General features: G+C 44.1%; 2 protein-coding genes across 2 annotated transcripts in view; one reads left to right on the forward strand and one right to left on the reverse strand.

Annotated features, from left to right (window-relative positions):
- The window catches only part of SRD5A1 (steroid 5 alpha-reductase 1), a 297459-nt gene extending 288569 nt beyond the window's left edge, over nucleotides 1-8890 (reverse strand). The window contains exon 1 of the mRNA XM_069219707.1: nucleotides 8477-8890. Coding sequence (XP_069075808.1) covers nucleotides 8477-8781 — 305 coding nt within the window. The 5' untranslated portion in view covers nucleotides 8782-8890. The remainder of the gene's footprint in view (nucleotides 1-8476) is intronic.
- A 742-nt stretch (nucleotides 8891-9632) lies between these two features.
- Nucleotides 9633-19060, forward strand: part of NSUN2 (NOP2/Sun RNA methyltransferase 2) — a 480899-nt gene continuing 471471 nt past the window's right edge. Inside the window, exon 1 of the mRNA XM_069219708.1 lies at nucleotides 9633-9914. Within this exon, the coding sequence (XP_069075809.1) occupies nucleotides 9693-9914 (222 nt within the window). The 5' untranslated portion in view covers nucleotides 9633-9692. The remainder of the gene's footprint in view (nucleotides 9915-19060) is intronic.

Consider the following 19060-nt stretch of genomic DNA (forward strand, 5'->3'; position numbering starts at 1 on the left):
GGTCTTGGTTTGGGGGGTGGGGCTGGTTGTTTAAAGACATACTTTTTATAATAATAGCTATTGTATTAAGTTGTTTATTAGTACAGTGCTTACCTGCTCTCTGTTCCTGTTTAAAATTGTGTAAACTTCCGCCAGTGAAAATACTAGAAACCAATCGAGCTATGATGCAGAGAGAAGAGATAAATTCCCTAATGGCTATTGACCCCACTATCCTCACTACAGATACTGGTTGCTCATACCCATCGGTTGTTTATGTCCCCATGAATGCAAATTTCAATGAAGTAGGAGTAAAATTCAACATATATGAGGAAATTTAGAACTATTCAAAACGTTTATTATGTTCAGAAGAAAAAAAACTCAAAAAGGGTCGATTGTTAGAATTCATTTTGAATTGCTTCGTTTCTTTTACACGTGTAAGTTTGAGCTTTTGTTGTCTCTGAACGCACTGTCTATCACATATGTTATCTTATGTATATTTGTTTAGGTAAAATAAGCCTGGTTCCACGCCATAGGCTTGCAGCTGGTTTCTTTCCCTAACTGGGGCACTGTACTCATTATAATTGTGTGTTCAAATGACTAACTGACCTCGGCTGTGGTATTTTGGGGAGGGAAAGGCTGATATCTATACCTTTGAACCACGTAATCCTTTGAAGGGTCTCAAGAATGTGGGGAGTCAGGCAGCTGCAGAAGGGGAGGCAAGGACAAAGCTGGGAATGGAACCAGTGTGTGGAAACTGATTAACTCCTTAAAATGTCTGTATGACGTATATTATTATTTACACATTTTATGTATCCTTTGATGTATGAGTATAAATATCACTGTTAAACGCTTTATGCTAGCACACTTTACTTCAGGCCTGGGATGCCAGTTGTAAACCTGTCCTCTTTGCTGCAGCAAAAATAAACAGACCTTTGGTCATTGATTTTTCACTCCGGCTCTCCGTGTCAAAACTCCTTTGTAAATGCATTTGTAAGTATCTGCAAATATGTGCATTTGACAAGATAACAAACGTACTGCTCTTATCAATAAATTTAGACACTTGTGGTTCCATGGAAACCCACCAGTAGAACTTGTCTAGGGTTTTACATGTTACATTGACACCAAAATAACCAGCATGTGCTTCTTTGATCAAAATTTCTCTGCAGCAAAGGGAGAAATACACACATCATGACATAATAAAACACTCTTCTCAAAAGCCAACTCGCTTGGCCCTTGAACAAAAGGCCTTAAGGCGTACTCCATATTTCACTCTTTTGGCCCGCCCTCCTTTATAAACCGAAACACAGATTGAAGGACTGAATCACCTTCCATTGTGTCTTGCCTCTGCTGAGAGGTAATTACTACTCTTTCATCTAAAATATCATCCTCCAAGGATACAACACATTGAACTGCATCATCTATGTGTTTCATTTCATCAACAAGCGTTCTGGATAAACAATGTTCTCTGGAAAGGTTCCCACCAAGTATAAACCTGACAGTAATGCTGAATTTTTGAAGTTGGGATGACAACCTGACAAACCCTGAGGATCCCTTCCCAGTACTATTAGCACTGAGCATGGATAGTAACGGTTCATGATCTGTAAGATCAAAACGCTAGCCCCATACAAAAGTTTTAAACGTCACTACAGCCCAGCAGCATGCTAATGCTTCTCACTCATTGGTAATATAACTGGATTCAGTCCGTCTTAAAGAGCATCCAAAGTTGAATTATGGTCCTTGGCATTGCTGGCAAAGATCAGGACATCATCCTAAAAAGCCTGCACACCCACAATGTCGGCCAGAATGGTATACTTCAACTTCTGGAAAATGCTAGCTGCGGAGGCCAGTCCGAAAGGCAACCTGCAGTATTTGTATGCCCTAAAAGGTGTTATAAATTTGGTCCTACGTCTAGTGGAATCTAACAGTAGGCAGATCTAAGGCCAAGCAGTGAAAAAAAGTTGGCTTGTTCAGTGTTAACAAGTAGTTCATGAATTTTGGGTAAAGGTTGGCAGTTAATGAGTATATTGAGCCTCAAAAGGTTTGCACAGACAGATTTCGTCAGACTTTTCCCCATACAATAGCCACTTGGATGAACCATTCAGCTGAAAAATACCTTCCATTAACAGGTTATCCAATATTTTTTTTAGTTCTCTTCTGACGCTCAGAGGAACAGGTCTGACTTTGTGAACAGGGATGGCATTTTTTGTTCTGATTTTGTGGACGTGGTTGATGAGAATGCCAAATTTGCTCATTAACATTTTGAGAAATGTATCAATAATGTGTGTAACAGAATCAGTGCCAACATTTTCATCGGAGAAATAGGTAAATCAGCAATCGTAACAGGAGTATAAGAACCACGTACCAGCATGAGATTCAACTTGGCAAGATCCTGCCAACCCATTATATTTCTATGTTTTGCTATATTAATAGTCTGTCTACCAAGACATAATTTTATCAACAAAGTACCCAAGTATGTCAATGTATTGATCTATGTAAGCCTTGTGGTGTACATAAGGACTTTTTAGAACTAGGCCTGGACCCCACTGCTTGTAGAATAAAATGTCAGATATGGTGATGGGATAATCTGAGTCAGCCATCATATGTAATTTAATAACTGAATCCAGAGTGACTTCACACCAAGGACTTTTGACTTTGGTCACAGAATAGGTGGCTATACCTAGGGTAAAAAAAAAAAAAAGGTTGGAAAGATAAATGGCACATTTTTCCTTACCCAGATCAACACTGCTCACTGACCGGAATCATGTCACTGTCGCAATAAAATATGGAAGTGCCTCACTTTTGTGAACTTGTTACAACATTTGCCATGTGCAGGGCAGTTCGGTTTATTACACACATGACACTTATCACCTCATCTGAAGCACACAGTGTTATTTTTGCGTTGCCCATTCCTGTAACCCCCTTTCTTATCATTAATAGAATCAACATCATTAATAGCATTAATCACAGGTACAGTAGATCCAACACTATGATCCTAGGATATAAGCCAACTAGAGACAATGGAGCAATCAATGCCCTTGGCAATATCAATAACTGCTGCAAATGGGGGGGAGGATATCAGCAGCTTAAAAGCCTTTCTTGAATAACTGCTGTAGACAAATTGGTCATGGATAAAAGTGTCGAATGAAGCTACAAGTTTACATGTAGAAGCCAAGAGTCTGAGAGCCAAAATAAACTCTTCTACACTTTCACCTGGACTCTTTATCTTGAAGAAGTTGAAACGTTCTAAAAGTACAATTGGTTCCTCTGCAAACTGGCTTCACAACCTGGCAACAGCCTCATACTTATTCCAGTCACCAGACTGACCAAGCATAGCATTTACTTTATGTAGATTATCGAAATTCTGCTCGCTCTCCTGACTGAAATGACTGAACAACGATGCTGCCTTGCATTTTTGTTCAAATTCCTCAGCAACTATGGCCACTCATTAATTTTCAAACATGTGAATCCAGGACTTCCATTTTATTGTAAGTTTGCCTGGGTTTGGTACTAATGGTGCGATTTGAACCAAATGACTAGATGCCATGAGAAGCTTCACAATATCAGCAATAAAATGTTATAGTTCCTTTGAACTGTGCTTGGCCGGAGATACAGGAAAGAAATCAGGTGACTCAAGGAAATACAGTCTCCCTCATTTTACCTTTGCTGAGATTTGCCAGACCTGAACAACAATTTAGACAAAAGCGTACAGTAAATCATCAATCCAAAATGCCAATATCTCTAAGAATTTGAAGTGTAGGACACAATGCTGAGATATGAAGAAATGTGCTGAAACTTGAGAAATGTGTTGAGACTTGAAAGCCAACCCTAACCAAGATGTCGGCCACTCTGGTGTGTTACAATTGTGATAAAGTCATCCACTTGTGACCGTTGCCAAAATCTGCCTTCCCGCTGATCCTTAAGGACGACGTGGCAACAAGGCAGAACGAGCAAAGAGGCATCGTAAAGCACCAAGACCAGCAACCGCATCCACAAACTAAACAAAGACTGTGGCCAGACTTCAGTAAAGCGGCACCAGCGAGGCAAGAAGACACATTCCAAGCAGGCAGCAGCAAGAAATAGAAAAAAATTGTCAGGTGCTCATCACCAAATGTGAAGAATGCGCTGACGCTGGGATATACAATAAATACCAGGAAGATTATCTAAGTACAACTGAAAAAAACACTGTAAACAGGGGCACTTAAAGAGTCATAAAGACATCCCAAATGTAATGATAAAAATGACTCAAATAGTAAATTAAGAGACCCAAAATATGTTGATTCTCCCGTCAGTCCATTGATTCACAGGAGCCAATATACATTGTATCCACGTTTGCTTTCTTCAAACAAGAATGGTCAGCCCAGCCAATATGTTTCTTCCTACCAACAGGACTTCATCGAAGGATCATATGATCTGTAACCTACTAAAAAAAAACTCTCCACACAGGTCTTTATGACTCTTTAAGTGTTTCCCTTTATAGTGTGTATTTCTCGAAAACTGCAGAGTGGGTTCTGTGGTGGTGAGACCGCAAGTGTAAGGAGCATGTTATCTGATTACGACGCTGTGATATTCACTTGAACGGCATACTGGTGCTATTACTGCTTCTTTTTTTTTTTGTTTTTATATAAAGGAGTCTACCATCAACCTGCCCTCATCACGAAAGTCCTCGTCATGTCTGTGGGAGTTGAACGCACCTTCCAGGAAAGGTTGGTGTTGAAAGGTGGAAAGCACTACGAAAGTAAACATGTATGTAAACATGGGGTGAGCAGCATGGCTGGAGCCTGGAGACATATACGCGGCTAATGCAAAATATTCTTTACTGCTGAATACTTAAAATACTTATCACACACTATACACCCATGCCTTAAAGGGATGATGTTGGTAGCGAGTTTCTGAGGAAAACTTTGGGCCCGGCCTTTATTCGTTTAAAAATTAAGCACTACTTCGCCCTCTCCATGCACCAACTGGATAAAGCCCATCATTCGCATGCAGTAGAAGGTCTCTACCACATTACACCATTTGGCAACACCAATGTAGAAAAGAAGTAAACACGACCATTAGCTTACACTGTGGTCAAAAATAGTCTACAATGAATTATATCACACAATGATTTTTAAAATGAACACTTGTAGCTAAAAGTTGGGATTCACTTACCTAAATAGGTTTCAGAGGGCATACATGTATATTATCCAAGGCTTTAAGTGGTCCGGGTCCTGCTGGTGCTCAGCAAAGGCACTTCTAAAAAGCAGGTGTCGATACGAGTCCCTGTCGGGCTCTCCATTTTTATCCCCTCACTCTGGCAGGGGGGGGGGCGAGGAAATCATAACTCAGCAGCAGTAACGCCCTCCACTGCCTTTGATGTAACTTCAAACATGTTGTTACAATTCTCAAAAAGTCTCATTTCAGAACTGAAGTATTTAAAATATTTTAAACACAGATGCTGTTGTTAATTTATTCAATGCGACTAACAACCACCGACAAAGCCAATAGTCCTGGCTTGTTGTAGGTGTACTGTTACTTGTATTAACTATCTGGATGCAATGACAGAAAGACAGAAAAACAGAAAAAAGCAGCAAAATACCAGTCGGGCAGTAGAACATGCTAAGCACAGATTTTTAGCTTACGCATTTTTATGCTACGACCTTAACCCCTAGGGTGCCCCGGACGTGCTGGTCTTGCCCTCGGGAAGACGAGACCATCTCGTCCTGCTATGGGCCCCCAGGGGGAGTGCTAGCGCTCCCCCAGATGGCAGACCACCCCCCTCCCCTGGGCAGAGATAGACGGGAAATCGCTTACCCTTCCACCCCTGCCCCCCCGACCTCCCCCTTGTGGCGTCTGATGACGTCAGCGCGCTTTCACGCGCTGACCTCATCAGAGGCCTTCCTGAGCTTCCAGCGCTGATCGAAGCATTTCTCCTCCGATCACGTGGAGGGGGCAGAGAGGCATGAAAGGGGCAGAAACCACTAGACACCAGGGATTATTGATTTTTTTCATACTTGTGCATAAGGGGAGCGGCCCCTTGGGCAAGGACCGCTCCCCAGGGGAGCAAATGATTTTTAGGCCATTTCTACACCCCTCCCCCCCGGAGGCAGATCGGCCTAATATAATTAGGCGGATCTGCCCCCATGGGGGGGCAGAAAACTTTAGACACCAGGGATATATATATATTTGTTTTTTACTTTATGTTTTTATGTATGGGGAGCGACCCCTTAGACAAGGGTCGCTCTCCTGTGGGGAAAATTGTATTTAGGCCATTTCTGCCCCCCTTGGGGGCAGATCGGCCTATTTTTGTTAGGCCAATCTGCCCCCAAAGAGGGCAGAAACAACTATAGACACCATAGATTGATGTGTGTGTATGCGTGTATTTTGTTTGGGGGGGCAGCCCCTTGGGCAAGGGTCGCTCCCCATGAGGGCACATTACTTTTGGTCATAACTGCCCCCCTTGGGGGCAGATTGGCCTATTTTTGGAAGGCCCATCTGCCCTCAAGGGGGGCAGAAAGCCCACCAGAGACCAGGGAAGATTTTTTTTTTCAAAATAAGAGGTTGGGGGTATGGCCATCCTCCACCCCAAATAAATGGGGCCGACGTTGTTCTGCCCACCAGTGGGCAGATTGGGCAATTACCCCCGATCCACACCCCGGGGGGACAGAAAGTCTACTAGATGCCAGGGAATAAAAAAAATAAAAGAAAATAGTGGGGTGGTGGTTACCAACCAGTATGGGCATGGTTATGCCCCCACCCGAACTGAAGGGGCAAACAGTCTTTCAGCTCTCCCCCGCAGACTAAAACATCTTATCCCATGGCAAGCAAGAGGAGATTTAATTATTTTTGGTTTTTGTTTTACATTTGGGTAATGAAAGATTGGTAACTCTCAAAATCGTCCCACTTGGAATGGTGAGGGATTCACTTTTTTTTTTACTTTAGGACTCTGCCATGTAGAAAAATCTACAAGACCTAGACATATCTGAAAACTAAACATCTAGTTGATTCCAGGGTGGTGTGCTTCATATACACACTGCACCATTTCCTTACCCACAATGCCCTGCAAACCTGCAACTTTGCTGTAAAGCACACATTTTTCCACATTTTTGTGATGGAACCTTCCGGAATCTGCAGGAATCCACAACATTCTTACCACCCAGCATTGTCTCATCTATACCGATAAAATTTCTGCTGCACTTGTCAGCCTAAAAATGTTTTTTTTTCAAACTGCCCTTTTGGACCCACTTTGGTTCGCCCTCAATTTCGATGTGTTTTTGGCTCTTCCCTGTCACAAACACTTGGCCCACCTACACTAGTGAGGTATCATTTTTACCGGGAGACTGAGGGGAACGTTGGGTGGTAGGAAACTTATCCCGGTGATCCCACACAGAAATGTGGGAAAAATTTGATTTTTTAGCTAAATTTGAGGTTTGCTGAGGAGTCTGGGTAAGAAAACATTGGGGGATCCACGCAAGTCACACCTCCCTTGACTCCCTCGGGTGTCTAGTTTTCAGAAATGTCTGGGTTTGGTAGGTTTCCCCACATGGCTGGTGAGCCCAGGACCAAAAACGCAGGTGCCCCTCCGCAAAAACAGGTAGTTTTCTATTTGATAATTTGATGTGTCCAGATAGTGTTGTGGGGCATTTCCTGTTGCGAGCTCAAGGCCTACCCACACAAGTGAGGTACCATTTTTATCGGGAGACGTGGGGGAACGCTGGGTGGAAGGAACGTTGTGGCTCCTCTCAGATTCCAGAACTTTCTGTCACCGAAATGTGAGGAAAAAGTGTTTTTTAGCCAAATTTTGAGGTCTGCAAAGGATTCTGGGTAACAGAACCTAGTGAGAGCCCCACAAGTCACCCCATCTTGGATTCCCCTAGGTCTTTAGTTTTCAAAAATGCACAGGTTTGGTAGGTTTCCCTAGGTGCCGGCTGAGCTAGAAGCCAAAATCCACAGGTAGGCACTTTGCAAAAAACACCTGTTTTCTGTGGAAAAATGTGATGTGTCCACGTTGTGTTTTGGGGGCATTTCCTGTCGCAGACGCTAGGTCTACCCACACAAGTGAGGTACCATTTGTATCGAGAGACTTGGGGAAACATAGAATAGCAAAACAAGTTTTATTGCCCCTTGTCTTTCTCTACATTTTGTCCTTCAGAATATATTACAGTGTGTAAAAAAGACGTCTATTTGAGAAATGCCCTGTAATTCACATGCTAGTAGGGGAACCCACAAAGTCTGTGTACATCCAGAACCCCTAGGATGTGGTAAAAAAATGTGGCGTGGGTAGCTTATGTGGACAAAAAGTTATGAGGGCTTAAGCGCGCCCTTCCCCAAATAACCAAAAAAAGGCCTGGCACCTGAGGGGGAAAACGCCTGGCAGCGAAGGGGTTAATTACACCGTCAAAGACCCTTTGAGAGACCCCCTAGTTCTTTCATCCCACTTAAAGCCATGGTATTATCCGTGTCGAAACGCCTTTACGAACACATCAAACAAACCTACACGTGCATTACGGGCTCTCACCTGTGCATATAGTGAGCGATGAACGCCCCCAGCAGAAGAAGATGTGGTAGGGGCGGTGTCTGGGGCAAGCAAAGAAGTAGTATGATGGGGAGGCAAAGGGAAGGTAACTCCTGCAGGAACCAGGCAAGATGGACGGGTACAGGGAATCCGAAGGCAGAGGATGAATATCGGCCATAGGGCATATGGATCCAACGCAGTGCCACGTGAGAAATGATACCCATTAACACCATGAACCCCGACATCAAATCTAGCAGCTGCTTTTCATCGACCTTTTGTGATACTGTTTCTAAAATATGTGAAGACATTTCCAGCACAGCTTCAGCAGACGAAGTTAGCGCTTGGGAAGTCCTAACTCATGGAAGGAATTGAAAAGACCGCATTTTACGTCCTACGTGGCCGATATAAGTCACAGGACACAAAATAGCGCGGTCTAGTTATTTTTATGTTTACGACGGCATTCTGGATTGGTGGGAAATTTGGACGTAAAAAGAAGACTGCTTTGCCTTCACTGGTGGAACTTACGGCGACCACTCTGCAGTGGATGTTAGTGTCATCGAAAAACGAGAAACTGGCGATAAGGTGGCTTTGCGGCAAAGAGCAGTCATATTTGGAACTGGGGAAAAGAAGGTTTAAATCGTGACCCCGGTTTACCATCCTATGATTTTGGACTAATCGGACAATCTCCCCGTGGCTAGAAAAAATATTATATTTTTCGGGTGCGCGTTAGATAAAACGGCAAAAAGTAATTAAAAAAACACAGAATTGTGTTTAATATAAGTAGCGCTTATTCATGTGTGTCGCTACGAAGCAGCTGTGACGATATGACAGAATTCCACAATTTAAACACAGACTTCTTCCAGATCCGAAACAGATTAAAGGAAACGCGTGAAAACAACAGTGTGGTAATACATACTGTGGCCATTTGTTTAAATAAATACAAAACACACTCCTAATTTCTTGTACAATATGTAATTTGGAATATATATACTTTGTATGTTAAACATAAGTGTCCGTTGATATTTCATTAAAATAACAAGCTAATATTAGCCATGTGTTCAAAATGTCTTTTAAACATGGCTACCATTTTCGCAAAGCATTAGGTGAGCGTGTCAGCATTTACACCACGCCCACCTCCTGAATGTCAGTGGTCGCACGTGGCTTGGCTAAAGGCCTTGCTGATTGGTAGAGCGGCAGTGCTTCTTTTTCATATTCGCTCATGGTGACGCTCAACGCTGGCTCTCTGATTCTTTTGCGACTCCCTCGTGTCCTGTGTTCCACAGTCTGCCGCGTTCCTGACTCGCACGTTTGCTCTGTGCATAGGCTGTCCCTGAGCCATAGCATCCCCACCATGGGACGTAGACACCGTAGAAACCGGCAGCGAAACCAGGAGCCGAAACGATGCCGCCCGGAACAAGGAAGACCAGTTAGAGATAACGCGGTATAAATTAATGTAACTCTGCGTACACTAATTAAATGCTACTTAACTGCTCGTTTGGTGCCGGACGCTAGTCACCGAGGGTGTAATTTATTCATCGGTGGCTCCGTCCCTCGAGGTCTTTTGCTCCACTTGTGTTACCCACTCTTCATAAGTGTGATTAGGCTTCCCAGGTTTGTCGGGAAAAGTATTTTTTCCTTACCCTATTTCGTTTAAGTAAGATTAGCCCATATCCCTTACTTTAGAGAGGGAAACGTGTTTCCAGACGCTGCAGTGCAGAATTGGAAGCCTCTCACAGAAATCCATTTAGATAAGCTCAGGGTGTGTGAAAGCATCATTTAATTTTGCCTTTTTACCGGGTTCTTATGTTTATAAGGCTGTGTGCCACTTAAGTCCCTGATGCGTTCATTCTGCATGCATCCATCATGCACTAACTATGCAAGCCTGGTGCAATCTTTCAGCTGTCCAACCCTGCTACCTTATGCATACAGTCAAGAGTGGAGCTGGATTTCTTGGGCTTTGATGTACGATGCCACCTGTATTTTAGGTACTTGCTTGCATATGCGAAGTAGCTTGAACGTTTTTTTTTTTCCATGATATAAAGTAGACATATTTGTTCCTAGGCAGGCATCCAGTCAGACAACTTGGGATACCTACCCAACCAGTGATCTTTGAGTAACCTCTAATTTTATTAGACAACCGTGAGATGTATTAAGTCTTGTGTACTGAATTGTATCTCAACAACTACATAACAGGGACTACCCCTTTGTGGAGGGATGAAGTGCTTACCTATCGTAAATCTGTTAGACTGCGTAGGGTCTTTGTTTGGAAGTGTGTTTTATATTTATATATATACATATATATTTGATCCTATATGGGCAGTGTTTCCAAAGTACAGTTATTTTATGGGGCAAAGGTCTCAGCTGGGTGATTACCTAACAAGAGAGGTAGAGGTGCGCAGTTTAGGGTTTCCTGTACGCTGGTAGCTTTTAAAAGCTCTGCAGGTCAGTTTGTAGTATCTCTTATGATCATAATCTATCAGCTGTCTACTTGCAATATTTTCTTTGAAGTTTGTGTTCTTGAGCAGGCATTGGTTGTAGCAAAACATAGTGGAGCGATCTTCTCAGATGCACTTTGGTAATATCATCCCATATCTAATTGTCATTGTGAGATGTCAAGAAGCAGTCATAGTATATAGCTTGTTATGGCTTGCAGTAGAAGACTAACTTAGTCTTCTGTTGTCCTCTGGCATGTGGCAAATCTCTTCGGCTATTCAGAGCTTTTTCGACTTGATAGGTGCATTATTGCTGTAGACTTTTACACTACTGGGTGATGGACATGGCCTGTAGCAGGTTTGTCTTGTGTGAGAGGGCCAAGCAGTATAAGACAATTATTATGTGGTCTTTATGAACCCCAATCGAATGCCTGATCTCCTGGGTATGTTTGGGTATTAGTATTATTGTAATTAAATTTCTATAGGGCCTACTATTCCTGATTAGTAATTGAATCTCTTTACGCCGGGCAGAACACTACTCTGGAAACCAAGGTTGGTGTTTTTTTTTCCTGTGGTTATTGTTGTTTTTTATGATTAATATGGTGTTCTTCAGGACACCATTACCCCATTCACTGGTAGATTTAATTAAATTAATATGTGTAACGTGATCTTAAGTAGGATTGTGTTTGTGATATAATGCAATTGGTTGGCAGTATTAATAGATGAGCTGCAGGAGGTTCGGTATTGTTAGGTTGCAGGGGTATAACCTTTAAAGTATAGGTTATGATCTTTGAGTTTAAGTGTGGGCACTTTGCTGAAGTACTATAATGTGAATTAAGATGAACATGCATGTGATTTAGAATAGGCTGTGCTCACAGAGAGGAGGTTTGCAAACAGTGGAAGTAGTAAAATCTTTATTCAAATATAATTATATCCACAAAAGAAACACCAATAAAAACATACAAACAAATCACAAAGACTATACATAAGTTCAAGATACTAAAATTCATGCGAGATAAAGAGGCATATAAAACATAAATAACCCTTACAGGTCCTAACCTATAGTCAATTCAAACAAACACCTATCACATGAAATTTAAAAACACTTACAGGTCCTCGCCTACGATCAAATCATCCCAACTGTTTTAAAACAGCATCCTCTTAAGACGGGCGCCTCTCCTTTAAAAAAAAATGGCCCACGGAGCTACATACCTCATAATCATTTAACTGGCGAAGAAAAAGCAAAGCAGCCCTGCAATTGGTAAAGGTATAAGTTCGTAACAGAGGTACCAAGTGCAACTTTTGTTTTAGAGGTGCATAGTATTTACAGAAGAACATAAAATGCACCAGAATTTATGGTGAGTGCTCATCACAGGGGCAGATACAGATAGTGCTGGAGGAGAACTGTCTTTGAGTAAAGGACAGTAACCAGCGAAGGGACCCTAGTCTGAAGCGGGTTAAAAGCAATCTCATACACATTATGTACAAACAATATATAAGGGTCTGGGCACATTTGTACCATACTTTGACAATTACCTTGACCACTTAATTTGATTCACAAGCCGACTGCCTTAACTCAAGGAAGCGGTCACATATCCACGTTTTGTCTTTTTTTGGTAATCGAAATGAAATGAAAAATGGGGAGTAGATGGCGGGTGTAAGGAAATGCCTCCTTGGCATGGTTACCCCCTGACTTTTTGCCTTTGCTGATGCTATGTTTTGAATTGAAAGTGTGCTGAGGCCTGCTAACCAGGCCCCAGCACCAGTGTTCTTTCCCTAACCTGTACTTTTGATTCCACAATTGGCACACCCTGGCACCCAGATAAGTCCCTTGTAACTGGTACCTCTGGTACCAAGGGCCCTGATGCCAGTGAAGGTCTCTAAGGACTGCAGCATGTATTATGCCACCCTAGAGACCCCTCACCCAGCACAGACACACTGCTTACCAGCTTGTGTGTGCTAGTGAGAACAAAATGAGTAAGTCGACATGGCACTCTCCTCAGGGTGCCATGCCAGCCTCTCACTGCCTATGCAGTATAGGTAAGACACCCCTCTAGCAGGCCTTACAGCCCTAAGGCAGGGTGCACTATACCATGGGTGAGGGTACCAGTGCATGAGCACTGTGCCCCTACAGTGTCTAAGCAAAACCTTAGACATTGTAAGTGCAGGGTAGCCATAAGAGTATATGGTCTGGGAGTCTGTTTTACACGAACTCCACAGCACCATAATGGCTACACTGAAAACTGGGAAGTTTGGTATCAAACTTCTCAGCACAATAAATGCACACTGATGCCAGTGTGCATTTTATTGTAAAGTACACCACAGAGGGCACCTTAGAGGTGCCCCCTGAAACTTAACCGACTATCTGTGTAGGCTGACTGGTTCCAGCAGCCTGCCACACTAGAGACATGTTGCTGGCCTCATGGGGAGAGTGCCTTTGTCACTCTGAGGCCAGTAACAAAGCCTGCACTGGGTGGAGATGCTAACACCTCCCCCAGGCAGGAGCTGTAACACCTGGCGGTGAGCCTCAAAGGCTCACCCCTTTGTCACAGCACCGCAGGACACTCCAGCTAGTGGAGTTGCCCGCCCCCACGTTTGGCGGCAAGGCCGGAGAAAATAATGAGAATAACAAGGAGGAGTCACTGGCCAGTCAGGACAGCCCCTAAGGTGTCCTGAGCTGAGGTGACTCTAACTTTTAGAAATCCTCCATCTTGCAGATGGAGGATTCCCCCAATAGGATTAGGGATGTGACCCCCTCCCCTTGGGAGGAGGCACAAAGAGGGTGTACTCACCCTCAGGGCTAGTAGCCATTGGCTACTAACCCCCCAGACCTAAACACGCCCTTAAATTTAGTATTTAAGGGCTCTCCCTGAACCTAGAAACTAGATTCCTGCAACAACAAGAAGAAGGACTGCCTAGCTGAAAACCCCTGCAGAGGAAGACCAGAAGACAACAACTGCCTTGACTCCAGAAACTCACCGGCCTGTCTCCTGCCTTCCAAAGAACTCTGCTCCAGCGACGCCTTCCAAAGGGACCAGCGACCTCTGAATCCTCTGAGGACTGCCCTGCTTCGACGACGACAAGAAACTCCTGAGGACAGCAGACCTGCTCCAAAAAGACTGCAACTTTATCCCAAGGAGCAGCTTTAAAGAACTCTGCAATCTCCCCGCAAGAAGCGTGAGACTTGCAACACTACACCCGGCGACCCCGACTCGGCTGGTGGAGAATCAACACCTCAGGGAGGACCCCCGGACTACTCTACGATTGTGAGTACCAAAACCTGTCCCCCCTGAGCCCCCACCGCGCCGCCTGCAGAGGGAATCCCGAGGCTTCCCCTGACTGCGACTCTCTGAAAACCTAAGTCCCGACGCCTGGAAAGGACCCTGCACCTGCAGCCCCCAGGACCTGAAGGACCGGACTTTCACTGCAGAAGTGACCCCCAGGAGTCCCTCTCCCTTGCCCAAGTGGAGGTTTCCCCGAGGAAGCCCCCCCTTGCCTGCCTGCAGCGCGGAAGAGATCCCTTGATCTCTCATTGACTTCCATTGCGAACCCGACGCTTGTTCTAACGCTGCACCCGGCCGCCCCCGCGCCGCTGAGGGTGAAATTTCTGTGTGGGCTTGTGTCCCCCCCGGTGCCCTACAAAACCCCCCTGGTCTGCCCTCCGAAGACGCGGGTACTTTCCTGCTGGCAGACTGGAACCGGGGCACCCCCTTCTCTCCATTGAAGCCTATGCGTTTTGGGCACCACTTTGAACTCTGCACCTGACCGGCCCTGAGCTGCTGGTGTGGTAACTTTGGGGTTGCTCTGAACCCCCAACGGTGGGCTACCTTGGACCAAGAACTGAACCCTGTAAGTGTCGTACTTACCTGGTAAAACTAACAAAAACTTACCTCCCCCAGGAACTGTGAAAATTGCACTGTGTCCACTTTTAAAATAGCTATTTGTGAATAACTTGAAAAGTATACATGCAATTGAAATGATTCAAAGTTCCTAATGTACTTACCTGCAATACCTTTCAAACAAGATATTACATGTTAAATTTGAACCTGTGGTTCTTAAAATAAACTAAGAAAAGATATTTTTCTATACAAAACCTATTGGCTGGATTTGTCTCTGAGTGTGTGTACCTCATTTATTGTCTGTGTATGTACAACAAATGCTTAACACTACTCCTTGGATAAGCCTACTGCTCGACCACACTACCACAAAATAGAGCATTAGTATTATCTCTTTTTACCACTATTTTACCTCTAAGGGGAACCCTTGGACTCTGTGCATGCTATTCCTTACTTTGAAATAGCACATACAGAGCCAACTTCCTACAGCGGGAAACCCAACAACTGGCGACAGAATCTATTTCCCTCTACCTGAAGGTTCCCAACATCTTCATACCCCCACAACCCCATGCCATAGGTCACAGCCAGCAGACATTTTCTCTTATAAACCTCGAATATGGGGGGCAACTGGCTTCCACCCTATATTGGCGGCCAGGGAGTGGGTAATACCCACTGTGTACGTACCATGCGTAAAACCCTGTTTTTTTTTTTTTCTTTTATTTTTTTTTAAGCAGGGTTGCCAACTACATTCTTCATCAAATTCTAGCCCCATATACGAGAAGGAACCTACTTTTGTTAAAGTTTGTTCTCCTATCTGCATGGGGCACGTCTTGGTATTTGTTAGGGCCACAAACCGTTAAAGGATTCGAACAGTTGGTTTCAAAGTATACATTTTTCATGAGCTCAACAAAACTATCCACTAGTAGTTTGAGCCCATTTGCAGTCCTTGCCAGTAAGACTGCATCATCTGCATACAGTAGGGCTGGAGTGGCATTATTGTGTATGCAGGGCACATCCGCTCCTGTAGAAACCAAGGTTTTCCCTAAGTCATTAATGTATAAAAGAAATAGAATGGGGGTGAGGACACACCCCCTGGCGAACACCCCAACTTGCACCAAAATGGGAGGTGGTCTCGCCATTCAACCCATATCTTATTTTTGTCCTCTGGTCCTGGAGAAGGAGTCTCAGGAGATCTACTAGGCCATCATCAAGACCATTGTTTAGAAGAATCGCACAGAGCTTTTCCTTAACATAATTGAACGCGCTAGACAAGTCTAGAAAGGCCAAGTGAATGGACTCACCGTTTACATACTTGTACTTGGCTTTAAGAAGGTGAAGGTTCAGGCACTGCTCAGTAGTGCCCAGACCTTTCCTGAAACCATATTGGCTCAAGAAATATTTTTTCTTCTCCTGCACCCAAGAGATCAAATGTTCTAAAACCACCCTCCCCTTTTTTTTGTTTAGGAGGTGTCGAGCAGCAAGATTGGCCGATAACACCTAGGGTCTAGAGTATTGCCTTTTTTGAGAATAGGAACCACTGCAGAAGTTTGCCACAATATAGGGGGTCCAACCCTGCACACCATATTAAAAATCCTGGTCAACAAAGGGGCCCAAAACTCTGGGTATTTTATGAAAAGTTCCATTGGGATCCCATCCGGACCAGGGCCTTATTTGGGAGATTATCACGAATCGTCTTTAGGACCTCACTCTCTAAAAAGAGGGAGCCAGGTTTCAAAGGCAAAGTTATCTGTACAGATTGCCCTCTTACCTCGTTAGCCCCATAGATATCTGAAAAATGGCCAACCCATGCATCAGGGGGATATGCGATGTTATTGCTTCTGGCAGTTTGCCCTCTTAAAGGCCAGCCCGGACTAACCTCCAAAAAGCCTGGTAGTCCTTCTTTTTAGAGGCTTCTATTACATTTTCCCACTGTTCAATCTCAACCTCAGCCTTCTGCTGTTTTACCGCCTGGGTATATGCCTTTCTACAAGCAATGACAGTGGCTTTGTCTCTAGGATTTGGGCTAAGCGCCTGGCGCAGATAGACATTGGCTACCCCACACAATCTATCAAACCACGGGCAGCCAGTGTAAGGGACATTTTTAATTGGTCTACTCATGAGTTCCCTAATATAAGACGTGAGCTCAGCAAACCCTGTTAGGGAAATGGCAGGGTCCCCGCTGCTTATTGGACTTAATGTTTGGAGTGATTTTGGGGGGAGAGAGGTTTGTACCTGGTCCATAATAAACGCCAAATTTGCAGAGCGCCAAAGTATCCTCGTACCATTGCCCTTTTGTCGCTAGCCCTAGTTTTAATCTGGGACCAAGTTTTCTCGGTTTAGTCTGGGAAGGCACTCTAAGTTGAATCGCCAAGGGGTTATGGCCACAGAAAACTGAGGGAATCACTTCAAGCCCACTGGTCAGGGGTAAGAGGTTCTGGGAAACGAATATGTAATGATATGCATTACATATGTGGAGCTGCAGCCCCGGCCAATAAAAGTTGGTGCCACCGCGATATCTGGGTAGGATTTGGGGCTAACCAAGTCGTGCGCATGAAGGGGGGGCATATAGGTGCCGTCCCTTTGGGTTCAGCCCTGTTTTATCCACTTCCCTACTAGCGGGATTGAAGGGGGGAATCCACTGAGGTGGCTATATCTCTGTTTGTTTGGCATTAAAATTCCCTGCCAAAGTATATTAAAGGGCCCGCCACTCGCGTGAGCCCTATCAGCCAAACAAGTGATAGCTAGAGAGAGGTCAAGAAAGTAAGAGATGTTAGTAGTTGCAAAGTTATTGTTGTAGTAATTCACCAGATAAAGTCTTAACTTGCCACCCCAATGAATTTCAAATGCTTGAATTCCGTCTGAGTCCATTGTTATTGGTAAGATCTTGTAATCAAAACTGACCTTAAACCAGGCCACTAGACCCCCTTTGGTGCTACTTGAAGTTGAGGGGGTGGCAAACTTACCAAAGCTAGTGTATCCACCAATAACCAATTCTGAAACAGTCCAGGTTTCCTCCATAAATATAATAACAAAATTTGATATAAATAGACGGCAACCCTCGACCTCTAACTTTGCAGCGAAACCAGCCACATTCCAACTAAGGAGTTTCCAGTGTTGGTTTATCATTTGATGGACACCTCCTGGATAGCAAAGCAGCCAGTTCCCCTGGAACATTTACAGGTGGATTAACTTCAGATACAATCTGCTTGGTGATATGTCCCGTCTCCCCTGAATTCCCCTTCCAGGAGTTCTGGTAGGCTAATTTTGGGCTGCCAGTGGTAGTCAATCCACCTCTTCCAGTTCACTCAAAACTGAGTGAGTAGTGATTGGTAAGTGGAAGGTGGTTTGGAAGGGAAGCGGCTCCCTGAGCCCCATATAGGGGCTTGATAGAAAGTCTTGGTGTTCTCAGTGTTCTGAGCATCTCTTGTGGGGTCTAGATGTTCATAAAATAACCCAATGGTAGAATTCTAATGTTTCAACCTCACCATACTGGCATCAGCAAGCGCTAAAATTTCCCTGGCAACATTATTATCTCGAAGTTGACAATCATGAGGTCTCCAAGTGATTGTCTCCTCACTGAGCCTATACCACCCACCTGACTGAAAAACAGGATCTCTTTAAAAAGGTCCCACTTACAACTTAAATTTGTATATAACCAAAGAATAACTTTGTTTTTAAGGGCAGAGGTAGATTCCTTTATGGGGCCTTGAAGCTTAGGGACAACATCCAGATATGAGCAAGAGGCTGGCGGCAGATTTATAACTGGGTACTGGGGTAAGGGGTGGACAGCCTGTTCATGCTGGCTACCAAGGGATGGAGTACTATTTGCAATTTGAAGATTATGCTCCTGTGTTTGTGAATTTACAGGAAGAGTGGCCAGCTGGTCAATTGAGCTACCTATTCTACCCCCATTCTGTAAGCCTGTATAGATTTGTGTGGCTACTCTAGGAAGGTAGTTAGGTCTCAAAGCCATCCCCCGTATCAGAGGGGATATCGAGGGCTACTGACCGTACTTGCAGGGGGTCCTTCACCGACATTGAGACTAAATTACTCATACTAGATTCTAGTGTTGCTAATTGAGTATGGATTAGTTGCAGCTTGTAGTCCAATAAATCATTGAACCAAATCTTCAGCGAGGCCCAAAGGTCAACATTTGCTAGTGTGTGAAGGTACAGAACTAATGAGAATCTTGAGTCAAGGGCTGTGACTCTGGGGCAGATTAAATTTTTGATTTAACAATCCTCCTTCGCCTTTTTGGTAATTGGCTGGAGTCAGAGGAGCCACACAGAACATCTGGCACACCGGGACAATCAACAGTA

This window comes from Pleurodeles waltl, chromosome 2_2, assembly GCF_031143425.1.
Source record: "Pleurodeles waltl isolate 20211129_DDA chromosome 2_2, aPleWal1.hap1.20221129, whole genome shotgun sequence".
NCBI classification, from domain to species: domain Eukaryota; kingdom Metazoa; phylum Chordata; class Amphibia; order Caudata; family Salamandridae; genus Pleurodeles; species Pleurodeles waltl.